The sequence below is a fragment of the Ruditapes philippinarum genome, unplaced genomic scaffold (assembly GCF_026571515.1).
Source record: "Ruditapes philippinarum isolate M1 unplaced genomic scaffold, ASM2657151v2 ctg2571_1_1_1_1, whole genome shotgun sequence".
Lineage (NCBI taxonomy): Eukaryota > Metazoa > Mollusca > Bivalvia > Venerida > Veneridae > Ruditapes > Ruditapes philippinarum.
This window is the reverse complement of record NW_026864273.1, coordinates 317,654-331,936: the sequence shown is the minus strand read 5'-3', so window position 1 is coordinate 331,936 and position 14,283 is coordinate 317,654. Positions and strand designations below refer to the sequence as shown.

General features: G+C 32.2%; 1 protein-coding gene across 1 annotated transcript; it reads left to right on the top strand.

Moving 5' to 3' along the window:
- Nucleotides 1–207: 207 nt before the first annotated feature.
- LOC132725032 (uncharacterized) lies at nucleotides 208–12,992 on the top strand. The gene is made up of 8 exons (XM_060710018.1): nucleotides 208–431; nucleotides 1,069–1,248; nucleotides 4,679–4,729; nucleotides 5,294–5,436; nucleotides 8,446–8,574; nucleotides 8,824–8,898; nucleotides 9,458–9,596; nucleotides 10,436–12,992. The coding sequence occupies exons 2-8, from the start codon at nucleotides 1,105–1,107 to the stop codon at nucleotides 10,757–10,759; spliced, it is 1,005 nt and encodes a 334-aa protein (XP_060566001.1). The 5' UTR covers nucleotides 208–431; nucleotides 1,069–1,104; the 3' UTR covers nucleotides 10,760–12,992.
- Nucleotides 12,993–14,283: the final 1,291 nt, after the last annotated feature.

Below are 14,283 nucleotides of genomic sequence, written 5' to 3'. Positions count from 1 at the left end.
ATTCACTCCGTAGTTTTGTGTCCTTGTGACTAAATATATATAATATATATTTATCGTAAAGGCAAAGAGCTATAAAGGATAGCAATTAATTGGTGCGACACACGTGTAACGAGTGATATTCATAATCACGTGGATTATTTATTAATTTCTAAAATAACATTTGTTAAACCTATATATATTCCGTTATTTTACAAAAATAATAAATCAAATCTCTTAAGACTATACATAGCGGTACGCGTGTTACACAATATCTGATCTGATCTGTAAGTCAATATTTGGATTTTATGTTACATATTTGAACGGGGTAGGGGATAGTAAACAGGCTCAGTTATACTCAGACAGACAAACAAACAAGAGTCATGAATCATGAGTAAATAACAAGAACCTTGTATATACATGATTTCCACACAGAGGATAACTTTACTTGAAAGGTAAGTCATATTTCTTTTACACATTTCACTATCTCGTAAAATTATCATATGTCTTAGTAACAAGGAATTTAATGTGAATGAACCACGCTTGTTTGTTTTGTAATATCATTTTAATCAGACATAACATAAATCATGAATTAGTCATTATGTATATTCTACATGTATATATTTAAGAAGCGTAAGCATCACTTACTATATCAGGTCCAGGAAAGAATTCACGATTTCAACTTCGTGAAGATAAAATATTGATTCGTGAAGTTGCAGTCGTGAAGTTCAAAACAGGAATTCATGAAGTGGAATTCATGAAGTTCAAAACGTGAATTCGCAAAGTTGAAATAGTGAATTCGTGAAGTTGAAATCGTGAAATCATGAAGTATAAATCGTTATTTCACAAAGTTAGAATTTTGAATTCATTAAGATGAAATCGGGAATTCACTTTCATGAACTTGAAATGCCCCCTCCGGTCTTTATTAGTCATGCTTACATTTTGTACAACCTCTCTTTTTGTGAAAAAGAAAATTAAAAGCTGATCATAAAAATTAGTTTTGAAGACATTGTCCGGGCCGGGAGCTCGACACCTCTAAGATATATACATGTATATATCTGTAATTGTAACCTATGTGTGCTGATTTTACAGTTGAAGGCGTGAGACCCTAAACTACCTGTACTGCCAATGATCAAAGGAGAAAATATGGGACTATTACGGACTCGTCAGTTCCGGATAATAGCAGTTATAACTGTAGTGATGCTGGTTTTAGTGCTACTGTTTCGAAGTCATACTAAATCATCAAAATCTGAAATGCCTTCTATACGAGTGGTAAGTTGATTATGATTTATACGTTATATACAATGTAGTAGATGTACATTGTTATATTAGAGAAATATGTTAATAATGATTAATCTAACACTTTGCCTACTTGCGGTGACGAACAGCCCGTATACCAAGATCATGATCTATGCCGTCTGCTAATGGCCTGCACTGTTCGCTAGTCAGCCAGTACTATTTTTAATAATGAATGGTATTGATCGCACGTCCATTCAAGATCCTTAACGAGGTAATGGTTAAATGCATTCAGTGAAGGATCGTAAATTTACAATAATGCATGTGCTTGTGTGCATGCCCAACATCATTAATATGCTTGCAATAATTGCATATTTATAGAGAGCTGTGAGTTATCAATTATTTGTATCAATTCATATGCGTCTAGTTATTAAAAGTCAGTATATTTATATTTCTGTAATTATATCTTGTTTTGAAGACGGCAGATGATCATTTTCCCAGTGTCACCGAAAAACAAAACAAAATATAATAATAATAATAATAATAATAATATTTATAATAATAATAAAAACAATAATAATAAAGTAATAATAATAATGTGAAGCATTATATGAAACAATAGTATAAATTTACCTACGAATTCATAGTCAACACGTTTTGAATGTTAAAAATATTAAAACTAAATTAAGAAAATTAATCAAGATTATGGAACGTTCCATACAAGATGGTGTAAACTGTAGTATGCAAAGGACATGTAAATGTCCCTACATTCTGGGACACTGTTTGGTTAGCCCATAGACGTAGACCTACAGCGTAACAGAGGGTCGGCTGACGGACAAAGGCAAATCTATACATCTTCTCAAAAGAGATAAGGCATGAAAAAGAAACCTGAATAAAAATATAAAGAAACATAAGGTTTAAAGGTTTTATCATAAAACTTCTGATTTTCAAGTCTCTCTTAATTGATTATGAACTGATTAAACAATTATTCTGAATCAGAGACATATAATAAAATGATAAAAACAGTACTAGAACGTACTAAAACAGAAATCAGTATTCTAGAATAAAACATTCAATCATCTTGTATTGCATGATAACAAATAATATACAATGTATTACAATGCATTAATACATTTGCATCACAGTTTGAAATGAGAAAAGTCACTGTCGTTTATTTTCTAGTTGATTTTTTAAAGACGTTTACCGGTATGAAATATGCTGGTTAAAATTAATACAAATATTAAAGAAGATGGGCATAATATAATCTTAATAAACGGATTGCGCGATGAATGCATGTATTATATACATATAATCAGTTTGTTATCAAAATGCATGTGATAGATAAGATAAAATGTCGCTTATTCAGCCATGAACCTGGTGATTCTTGTTCTCGAATATGTAAGTGGTACTTAGTTATAAAGATAAAAACCAGTTGTTGCAATGAACCTTCATCTTTATACATTCGGATGGAAATGGGGTATAGCTGTCTGATGGAAAGAAAAACAAGCCTTTCCGCGCACTTACGGGTGAATGCGACGGTTTTGGTTTGGCGCTAATAGACCGGGGAATATATTCAACATGTAATGCCGTATTTTATAGCAGGCATTAACTGTGAGCAGGGCATTGACTCCGTAGGTTTGTTCCACCAAATGTCAAAGTCCCGGAAGGAAAGCCGGGGCTTCGATTTTCCACTGTATTATCTAATCATGCTCCATGAAATCGAAGTTGTAATCTAAGCACAATATTTTGCTAAAATACAGTACTTCCGAGCATGACTGCAATATAGTGATGTTAGCCTGCATGTCCAGACTGTCTGTTACTGTTTTCTGTACACACAAGTTTAGTGCAATGATCGTACACAAATTTTGAACTACCCTTTGACAGAAAATAAAATGCAACACAGAACAAATCAATTATATAATTACATTAATTTCTAAAAGATAAAGACTAAAACAATTGTTTGTAGAAAAATATTTTGATTAATTTGTACAATACGCGCAAAGTGACACAATATTTACGTTTTTCTTTACGCTTACCTGTAGTAACTTCTGTTCATAGTTTTGCTCAAAAATAAACAAGTAGAGATTTTGATGCTAAAGCATCAATTCGCCGGATAGAAAATGACTGTATTATCATAAATATAAAAAAATCAGTTTAATTAATGGTTCAGGTATAAAGAAAAGAGGAACAATTTATGTTGAGTAACTGTTTATTCACAATAAAACATCATATATGAAGCAAACTTGCTTAGCAATATTGTTAAGGAACTGCTATGATTATTAAGCAAGTATTTCGTACGTTAGTTTACGTAACTTATTATGATTTATGCTAAAGATTTTATTGATAGTATAGATCTCGATATTAAATTAATTAATATGTGGTAAGTATAGGACGAAGTTGTGACCTAGTAGGCCAAATTCGAATCTTTGAAAATCCCTTTTGCAGTTTTCATAAAACTATTTCTTTGCGCTATCGAAAAAAATAAGCTATTTAGTTGCAATCAATATTTCCTGTCGTTACATACGATATAGTTAACGTTTAATTGCCTTTCAGTTCGATAAAATATTAACAAAAAGATATTTTATTAGTTTTCATTATTATGTGTCGTACCGTTTTGGTAACCTGCGCGACGGAAATCGACGGAATATAACGAAGACGACGATTACCACTATTTATTTCAATAAATGTGCCTCTTTAGCATAAATCTATTTTGTGATGTTCAACCTAAACTAAACTATTGAACATTGACAGAAAGGGCAAAATTTAACCCTTTACCAAGATAAAATGAAAAGGTTTTGAAAATTTATTTAATTCTTTAATGTACTAATCCTTTCTAATGATATAAAATATGAAACTGATTAATGAAAGATAACTTTGTAATTATTTATACATTTGCATCTAATTAGCCCCCATACCGTTTTCCAACTAGTATATCTTATCAGCAATCTGTTACTATTAATAGATTCTATAACACTAACATACAACGTGTAGTCACGTGATTCTTACAATAGAACAGGGAGAATCTGTTTATAATTAGATAAAATAATGAAATATAATAGGTGTCATAAGATATAAAACAACCAGATAATTTAAATGTGTCATTTTAAATATCATTCATGATTTATCAATCATAAAATAGCAACGCTTGACACTTAGAAAAAAGTAAAAGTATCCCTAAATTCAATGACTGGTCCATAGGGATACGTTATTAATTCATTTTATGAAAATTGTAATGTTGCTTTTTAAGATGTCAATATTTGCATATTTCATTTCATTTAGCAACGTTAATTTATTTTTGAATTTTTAAGATTCTGAAAAATAATTGTGGTCCTTAATTGTTCAGTAATTGATTTGCTTTTATTTTCAGATTTTAAGGCCTTCTCCTACCATAGATATAATATTAAACTGTTACAAATATAGTCGCCGGTTTCTACCGGCGACTAATAAATACATGTTCTGCTTTCAGAAAAAGCGCCTGGATTTGTCTACCTTAAAGGTGAATAAAACGCTTGAAACGGTAAGTTACAAATGTATCATATTAACATATCGTAGAATTCATAATGATACCATTGCAAATTTACAAATGGTCTTAAACAGAAGCAATTTATTAACACAAAGACAGTAAAAACGGACTATCACTTTCGTGAAGAAAAATGTTGTTTATTGCTTGTTATTTAGAATGGTATACATACATGTAAAGGCTCCCTTGTTTATTCATGACAGGCAAAGCTAGATTCAGAAGAAAACTTGTGCTGTTCATCCCCCCCCCCCCGCGCTTCTGCTCTCCTCTGTTTTTGATTGGTGCCCTGCTTGGCTCCTTGCAGATAGTCCTTTGTTGCTGATTACTGTTGGGGGATAAGTTCATTGAATGCCACCCTTCCATGTCGATCTTTATTTTCATATTTTATCTACAGTATATATACAAAGCATATAGTTATCAATTTGTTTATATATGCTTAAATATGAACTTATAAATATATATATGCTTAAATATGAACTTATAAATATTGAAATAGTGAAATATTTTATACTTGTGACAAAGAGCACGACATTATATGACTTTATCTATATTATGTTGAAGGAACTGAAAGAGAAATATGAACTGTACCCAGCAAAGTCTCGGGGAGCAACAATTTTTGTAGACGTTCAAGGTCGTGTCCGTGTGCCGCCATCATTTATTCTCGAGATAATGGAATTCCGTGACTTGGAGGAGCTATACCACAGGTATTGTTTAATTTCAGCCAAGTGACCTCTCATTAACATTATTGTTTGGGTCGTTGACTGAATCTTACCCGGGACATTGAAATTGTTGGAGGAGACAATCCAGCTAGGTTACGGTCGGTTTGCAGTTCTGTTCATATGACGAGGTATAGGAATTGCATGCATTTCAGAAACAGTCTATTTAATGGAAAGTAATACTTTGGACTTTAAAGTGCGAGCCGGATTAAACCACATGTTTCTTATTACAACATCGGGTCATTGGAGGTGATGTATTCTACATGACGGGGCCTCGTCATTATTTAATGATTTAGACCGGCCAATCTTTGTACAAATACAATGCACATCAAGCATAATTGGTATCTATTATTTAATAAGTAAGGTCGATCACACTTGTACAAATACACCACATTACACAGTGATCTTTTATAAAATGATTCAGGTCGTTCACTTTTCGAACAACATATATATCCCGCCACTGAATGATGCGATTTTTTTAAAATAAAAGACGTTACTTATAGATGGTGTTACTAATCGGGAGATCAACTAGCTGGAACATATGTCATGTGATTTTTAATCTGGCTCCGCTAATCATCTAGCTGTAATTTTGGTATGTGACATACGCCATGTAATTTTGAACCTAGCTGCCTCCGCCAATCATTAAGCTGGAATTTCTATGTGTGACACATTCATCTAGCTGGAATTTAAGCATGTGACATACATAAAGATTTACCTCTACCAATTATCTTCCTGGAATTTCGGCATATAACATACATCGTGTAATTTTAAATATGCCTCCACCAATCATCTAGCTGGTATTTCGTCATGTGACATAAATCATGTGATTTTAGACCTATTTCTACCAATCACCTGTCACAGGGTAGAATTAATAATACAAACTCCTGGCGTAGGTTCGTCAAATTTAATTTAATACGAAGAAAAAACCACAGCGTCTCAATACAAAAAGTAAATAACTTAATAATAAGTTAAACTTATAGAATTAAAGTAAGTACAACTTAGTATCTAAACTCGTAAGAGAATAAAGTTGAAGTGAAGTGAAGAAGGAAAGTTCGCGGGAATTTGGAAGAAAGAAAATGTTAAAAACCAATCTAAAACTTTCTCTCAAAACTCTTTCATACAACGTACAAAACGATTGGACATACAAAAACAGTTCACAAAATTGCACGAGATACAGACATTGTTGAATTGTTTCGGCTGTTTCCGTGAATTTCCGCTAATAAGCGTACATTACGGACCCATCCGATACAATACAATAGCAGACGATAACAGACGCCACGGAGACAAACGATAATCGACGCATGCGCGGACAAAGATTACTTTTCCCGCGACTAAACGACGAACAGTGCACGGCAAAATAAACAATTAATATAATAAATAAAACGACCCGTGACATTCTCCCCTGCTAGGAGAAAAATGGCTCCTGACATTTTATTAACCTATATAATAGCTGTCTCAAAACTGCAGTACCCAATAAAATTAAAAACAGAACAAAATTTGTTTTGCATTATAATTTGAAAATAACATGTTTCTATTACATCTGAAACATAATATGAATTTATAGAAAAATTTCTGCTTTCAAACACAATGCTGAAATAAAAATAAGTTTTATCATCTGAAACATTGCTTATCAATTTAAAGTTACTGGTTCAGCTGGCAACTTAAGGTATGTAACTGCTTCCGCTTAAAAAAAAGGTATATACCCAAAATAATTTATTTAAAGGTATAGGCTCAATATTGCTGAAAATAAAGTTAAACTCAGTTTAACTGAATTTAAAGGTTTGAACCCAGTTTATCTGAAATTAAAGGTATACCCTCAGTTTAACTGAAATTAAAGGTATAAACTCAGTTTAACTGAAATTAAAGGTATAAACCCAAAATAGCTGAAATATAATGATATTCGAAATAAATGCGAAAATACATATATATCTCTGGTACAACTGATTGTAAGGTAGAGTTTTAACTATACCTGCAGGAATAAAAAATATCTTAATAAATTACTTTAAAAGAGAGTTAAAACAAAACACTTTAGTAATAATACATAATCAACACTAATAAATGTTTACACATGTAAATTGAGTAATTTATTCAGAATAAATGTTAATTTAAGCTGAAAATAGCTGAAAATGGGAAAATACACATAAAATTGTTTATGTTAATACCCGTGACATTCTCCCATGCTATACAAAATAAATTTCACCATCTTGATTAGTATTGTTTACAACAGCAGTGATTGGTGTTACCCACTCTCCGTATCTTATCGGTGCTCTCCGGACTCTTTGAGGTCTTTGAACGTTAACTATGGATTTGTGCTGAGTCTGATTACTGGTATTGGCACTTGGAGGCTCGGACCTAAGACCTAAAGAAAAATTATTATTATCATTAATACCTGAAACATGAGATTCAGAATTAACATGAGAATTAGACCTAGAGAAATGTAAATTCTCTGAACTAGCTAGGTGTACCCATCTGAAAAGAAAACCTATTAGTATTAAAAATACTAGGAGTACCGTCACAAATAACATTAGGGATGCTAGATGGCTGCCCAACTGGAAATTCGACATATCAATAAGAAGCTGATAAAGAGCCCTTTCCCACAACCCCTGCATAATTCGCAATAGGCGAGGTGTCTTATACACAGTATATAGACTCAGTACACGGACTTCAAATGATAAAACGATTCTGTACCTTTGCCAACTTTTCATTCTTTAAAGAGATATTAAAGAATATTTTTTTATCTTATACATGTACATATTAAGCGACAAAAATCCAAGTGCATGTATTGTTAATAACCGCATCTTATACCACTTAATATCTTTTTGCTTAAAGTATTTTACAGTGTAAATGACATACTATTTTTAGGTAAATATTTGCATTTTATTAGGTACATATTTGTGTTTTATTTTAGGTACACATTTGTACGTTTAGGTAAATGCTTGTTTTTGAGTGACATTCTAGACTTTATTTTTAGATAAATATCTGTGCTTTTACTTTCAGGTACATAGAAAGCATCCAGGTACCATGTACGAGACAAATTCACCTTGGCAACCATCAAGATGGCGGCTATGATTTATGTGAAAATGAGAATGTTGTACCCGCTAAGCCTTGTGTCGTTTATTCTTTCGGGTTTGTACATAGATTATTCGCTTCTTTTTAAATATATTTGTATTCAATTTTCAAAAAAATGTTTAGACGTTAGATCTAGAAGCTGTTGCCATTTTATTAGCATTTCATACACGTAAAGTTGCTCGGTCGTTGTCTATTTGTATTTACACAGGACATAATTATTTGTTTACTTAATTATTTTCTTTATTGCAATAGTGATGTAATAGGGCCTTTTATAATCTCCTATTTCCGTCTTGAACTTTACTTCAGTGTGCGGACGGACTTTTCTTTTGACGAAGAACTAAGCAAATGGTATGGATGTGTTATTCACAGCTTTGATCCTGCGTAAGTATAAAATAAAACACGTATATCTTAACTTGATTAGTATTTATAAAAATAAAAATATCAAGCTTTTCCTGAATTTAAGCATGATTGCCATATCTAAAGATACAGCCTCCGCTCCTGACCCGATTCACTTGCGTAGGAATTTTCAAAGATAGGATGGTTTCATTGAAACACTGATATACATGAATGTTGGCTCTGTATATATGCAAGTGAACTTTGTTTATGTATAACATACATTCTTTTAACATATGTGTAGAAAAAAATGAGTGTATCAGAGACTGAAAACAAAGTATTCACCAAGGACTGTACAATTTAAAACAAGGGGAGCGCTGGCCTAGTGATTAAGATGCCGCCCTCAAAACCCATTGATCATGGGTTCGAGTCTTACGTGAGGCACGGTCTTTTTCTTTATATGACATCAGTACTGGAAAGTTTAAGGAAGCGGACACCACGAGGGTGACTCAGAAAGCTCGAAACTCTCTTATCGAGCTGAAATAAGTAATGTTTAAACTAAATTAAAACAATTGATTACCGCCATATTATATTTTGTTTTCACAAGAAATGGTATGGCAGATCATCAACATTCACCTGCGGTATATTTTCACTCCATGGGACTTTGGAAGGCCGACGAAGTTATGAACACGAACTGGAAAATGAGAACATTGAACAGTATAAAAAATGAGCTTGGACATCAAAAGGTAAGGTTCTGGTATTACTCCGTCGTTCTTTGTTCAACTGGAAAATAGATCTTGTAGAACGGTGAGATCCTTAGAGGTCGTTGAAAACAAAAACAAATAATAGTTGAAAATTGAAAACATTTTTAACTGAGTTTGTGCAGAAGAAAAAAGGTGATATAGTGTGCCACATCACTTACATCCACTCGCAACGGCTTAAGTAAATCTGTAGATACAGTTTGCTTAAAACTAACATAGACTCTGTTTATATGTCACCGTTTTATTTATTGATATAATTATTAAAGTAACTTTAACATTCATATAAAGAAAACACTAGTAGTGTTTCGCACAGATTCCTTGTCCGAAGCATACAGAATTTTGACTTGAAATATAAAATTTCTATAGATGAAAATCATTCTAATCCTACCTTCAGGCTTTATTTATTGAATTGTCTTCCTTTGTTCAAATTTTGAAGAATTCACCCGACACATTAAGTTTAGATATAGGATCTTTTTTATTCTGATGAAGAAGACTATAATACCATTATATTGATTTCATTTTAGATTGACTTCACATTATTTGATGTTTTATTCAACTACTTTTCCGTAAAATAAATTTACAACTGAATATTCAATTAAAAGGAAGCTTAAAATATCAGTATAAACTTTCAAAGCTGTGTCGATTATGGTTTTTTTAATACACAAGTTTATCAATGTCTGACTATTTAATAGAGCATTTTATTTTTGTATCAAGCATGTTGCTTTGTGCATAAAGAGTAAGCTGCTTGGTGCATCATATCTAGAGACAGGTCTAGTAAAAGAAAACATTGCAAAACTCTTTAGAATTTAATAAATGTATTGCAGGCAAACTTAGCTATGATGAAGATTGATATCGAGGGCGCTGAATGGGACGCTTTACCGGAAATGCTCAAAAGTGGCGCGCTTAAAGGCGTGAAACAACTAATTATGGAGTTCCACAGTTGGGTAGACCTTCCTCCTTGGCAGCTGGACCATAGGAATAAAAAAGACTACAGACATCATCTGAATGTGTTTAGAAGATTATACGAGGAAGGTTTTAGAATTTTCTATTTTAAACGGTTCCCGGGACAATGTTGCTTGTATGAGGACGAGTTTGACATATCAAGAACAGGTTGTCATGAAATTCACTTGATGCGAGTCTTTGGGTAAAATGTGGGTAGAATGTGGGTAAATGGCTTATTGACGATTAAACGCAATTTTGATGTAACTCAAACACAAGAAATGTCAAGAATGCGCTTGCTTTAAGAGAAAAAAAAAGAAATATGTTGTATATAATACATTGGTATGCAGCATATGGTATATAAGGATACATATGTGTCTACGATATACGATAAAGTAGAAGCTTGTGTTGAATATGACGTTGTTTGGAAAATGTATGTATACACATGTAGTTTGTGTCTTAAGTTTTAGGCATAGAATAATTTTTAGTAAAGTATGTGTTAATGTATGTGTTAAAGAATTGTGTTTAAAATATGTGGTAAAGAAAATTCATGTGTAAAGAATGTGGTTAACAAAAATTGTGTGTAAAGTATGTGGTCCTGAAGAATTATTAACAAAGTATGTGGTAAAGAGGAATTATTTGTAAAGTATGTGGTGAGAAACATTGTGTGTAAACTGTATGGTAAAGAATGAAAATTGTTTGCATAATATATAATATGTGGTATAGACGAAACAGAAGAATTGTACGTACATTTATAATATGTGGATAGAAAACATTGGTAAGAAGTGTGTATTTTATGCGGTATAGAAGGAATGTTTGTAAATTATATTGTATAGGAGAGGTGTTTAAAGTGGTAAATGTAAATGTGTAAGCAGTATGTGCCATATTTGGTATGTATATTGTATACAAAGAAAACTGTGTGCACAGTATGACTTGTAAGAAATTGATTGCACGATTTTGCGTTACTACAAATCTAGTAAGAACAATACGTATTGATTTTTTTCGATGTCTTGAATATGAATTTATTTCACTAAAACTAATGTTTTTTGGAATAATTGTGTTTTCATTTCTTTATCAGCATCATAAATGTCGTCATTTACAAATATATTTACATAATAGTTGAAAAGTAGTTAAATGATTTTCAACCAGGCATTATCTGTTTGTTTGATATTATGAATTGAGCTTAAAACACCATAATTACTCCAGGTACTACGTTTTAGGATGTGTTTTTCTTTATTATTTTTGACATACATGTTTCACCTATACGTATTAGTTTAACAATAACTTGACGTGGAGGATAATCTTGAAAAGGCAAATAAACATGTTATTTTACAGTTAATTTATTGCATTTATCTACATGTGACAACCCGGACATTGTACGTATTGTTCATGAAATATTTTCTTTGTTTTCTTTTATTATACATTTTCCTATAATTATATGCCTTGCATTACAATCAAATTGTCAACATACGCATACGAACCTTATATTTTTGTAATAATAAGTTAAAGACGTTGTGTTCATTTATGACTGTATCAATATGAAAACTTTGTCTGTACATAACGACATTGTGGTACTCTGTTTAATCATTTTTACTTGTTTTTAATTAATGTCTATTTATAACCATGGCTGTAGCGACTTCTGTTTTTAATAATACCCAGTAATAGTTTTGAAATAAACGATATTGTTTCACAAAAGTACGTGTTTCAATGGGAAGAAAGGAGTTTATTTTGAGCAATGTATACAATGTAAAAACAAAAATTATGATTGTAACACATTCTGTCATAATCTTTGATTCCAAATATTTGCAAAACAATTTTATATATTATATATGATTTTTTTATTTATCTCGCAAAATTGCAACGCAAATGTTCAAAAGTTTCTTATAGTATAAGATCAAGCGTTCGTAGAAAGTCGGCAAACTTCGTCATTTCCCATATCCTTTATTTGACAGCAATCAGTCTGCAATACCTGCTCTTTCGCAGGGACCAGACTATAAGCAGTCAGATGACTAGATTTATTCTACTCTGACTCAAAGTAACGCTTTATGTATAAAATGCGAAAACAGTAGAAACGGTGGTGAATATTCAAAAAAATAATAATGTAATTATAATCTCCAAAAAGGTTGTCAAATAGCAACTTTTCAGTCGTTTTCGTCTTTTATACGCTGATTCAGGAAAAAGTGACGATGGTCGAGAAGCCGAAGATTGTTAATTAAATGACACACAACATGGTGAGTCACGGTACATCGATTTTAATATAGTATACAGTTTTTCCTCCTTTGCATTCCTGACATAAAACACTCTGTACGTTCGTTTATAGTCTTATGTTAGTTTTTTAATAATCATATTTCATTCATATTTTATTGTGATGTATTTGTATCTAAAATGTACATTTAATACGAATTACTCATTTAGATATGAAATTAAACATGTTTAATTATATCGACTTTGTGTTGTAATTTTCATATTTTTTTATTCTCTTAACATAGGAAGAATAATTTTCTTTTAATCTAGACCACTTCTGGATCGAGGTAATGAAGAAAATAACCTTATGTGACACCTCTAGCGTATTCTATAGAGACAGTTAAACAGATCATTGGTTCTGACTATTGACACATAAGGCGTTCACATAGTTTCGTATAAATGATAAGACCGTAAACATTTATTGCAAGATTCAGAAGGCCATACTCATCAATATACCAGGATGATAAAAATATTCACTCCCGTAAACTTACGTCTTCCTTTGGTGAGTGTAGTAAGCAATACATTCCATCTCTCGGAATAGAAAATTGTCGATTTCTTTCCCGTGTCTTGTATTTAAGGAATGCTGGATCAAACAGTCCAGCATGACCTGTTTTATACCAGTCAGAGGTGGGGCATTGACATGTCGAGATTAAAACCCATAGTTAAGGTCTCGCCTTACAGAGTCAATGTCAGTGGTAAAATCTCTCCTGCGATTTGGACATATCGCAGATGTTCATCTTGGCGCCAAAAAAACACCGGCATATTTGCCCCGCTAACACCTCCCTTTCTCAGTGAAGAGTCAAACAAAAGTCAGAACAGCTGGTCAGAACATACTAATGTGTATTTTACTTTCCTCACACTGTAATAACGAAACTGTTCCTTTATTTGTAATATAAAAACATGATACATAATGGCGTCTGCTGAAAATGGAAAAAAAATATAATGGTTAATTGTCAAACTGCGTAATACTGGGTCTAGTCATCTCGTCTTGTACCAACATGTTTGCAAAAGCTATCTTTATGGCTCTGTAATGAAAAGTTGTCCCAGTAAATGTTCCTACCTTGAAAGTGGTCTCTACCACGGGGGAGGAAGTGTTACACGAAGGATGGAGTTCTTATGATAACTTGTTTGGAGTTCTTATGATAACTGTCACTGAGTTCCTGGAAAACGTTACGGATTTCTGTGGAAAACTTTTCTATATACTTGGAGAACTCGCGTAAAAAAAGGTTATTTTTTACTTTAAATGGGGAGTTTGAGGTGCTAAATTAAACTTTGATAATTAAGTTTGCCCTACATATTGTATTTTGTTTCAGAAAAAATCTTTTAGTTCATATTTTGTCGCCTTTTTAAAAAAAAATCTGGTAGTTTTGAGGAAAATTACCAAATTACTTGCTAATTCGTACATATTGACCTTTTCATTTGTGATCTTCTTCGTTGCTATACTTAATTACCTAATTATTATGGAGAGTTGCAAACATAAAGCCCACGC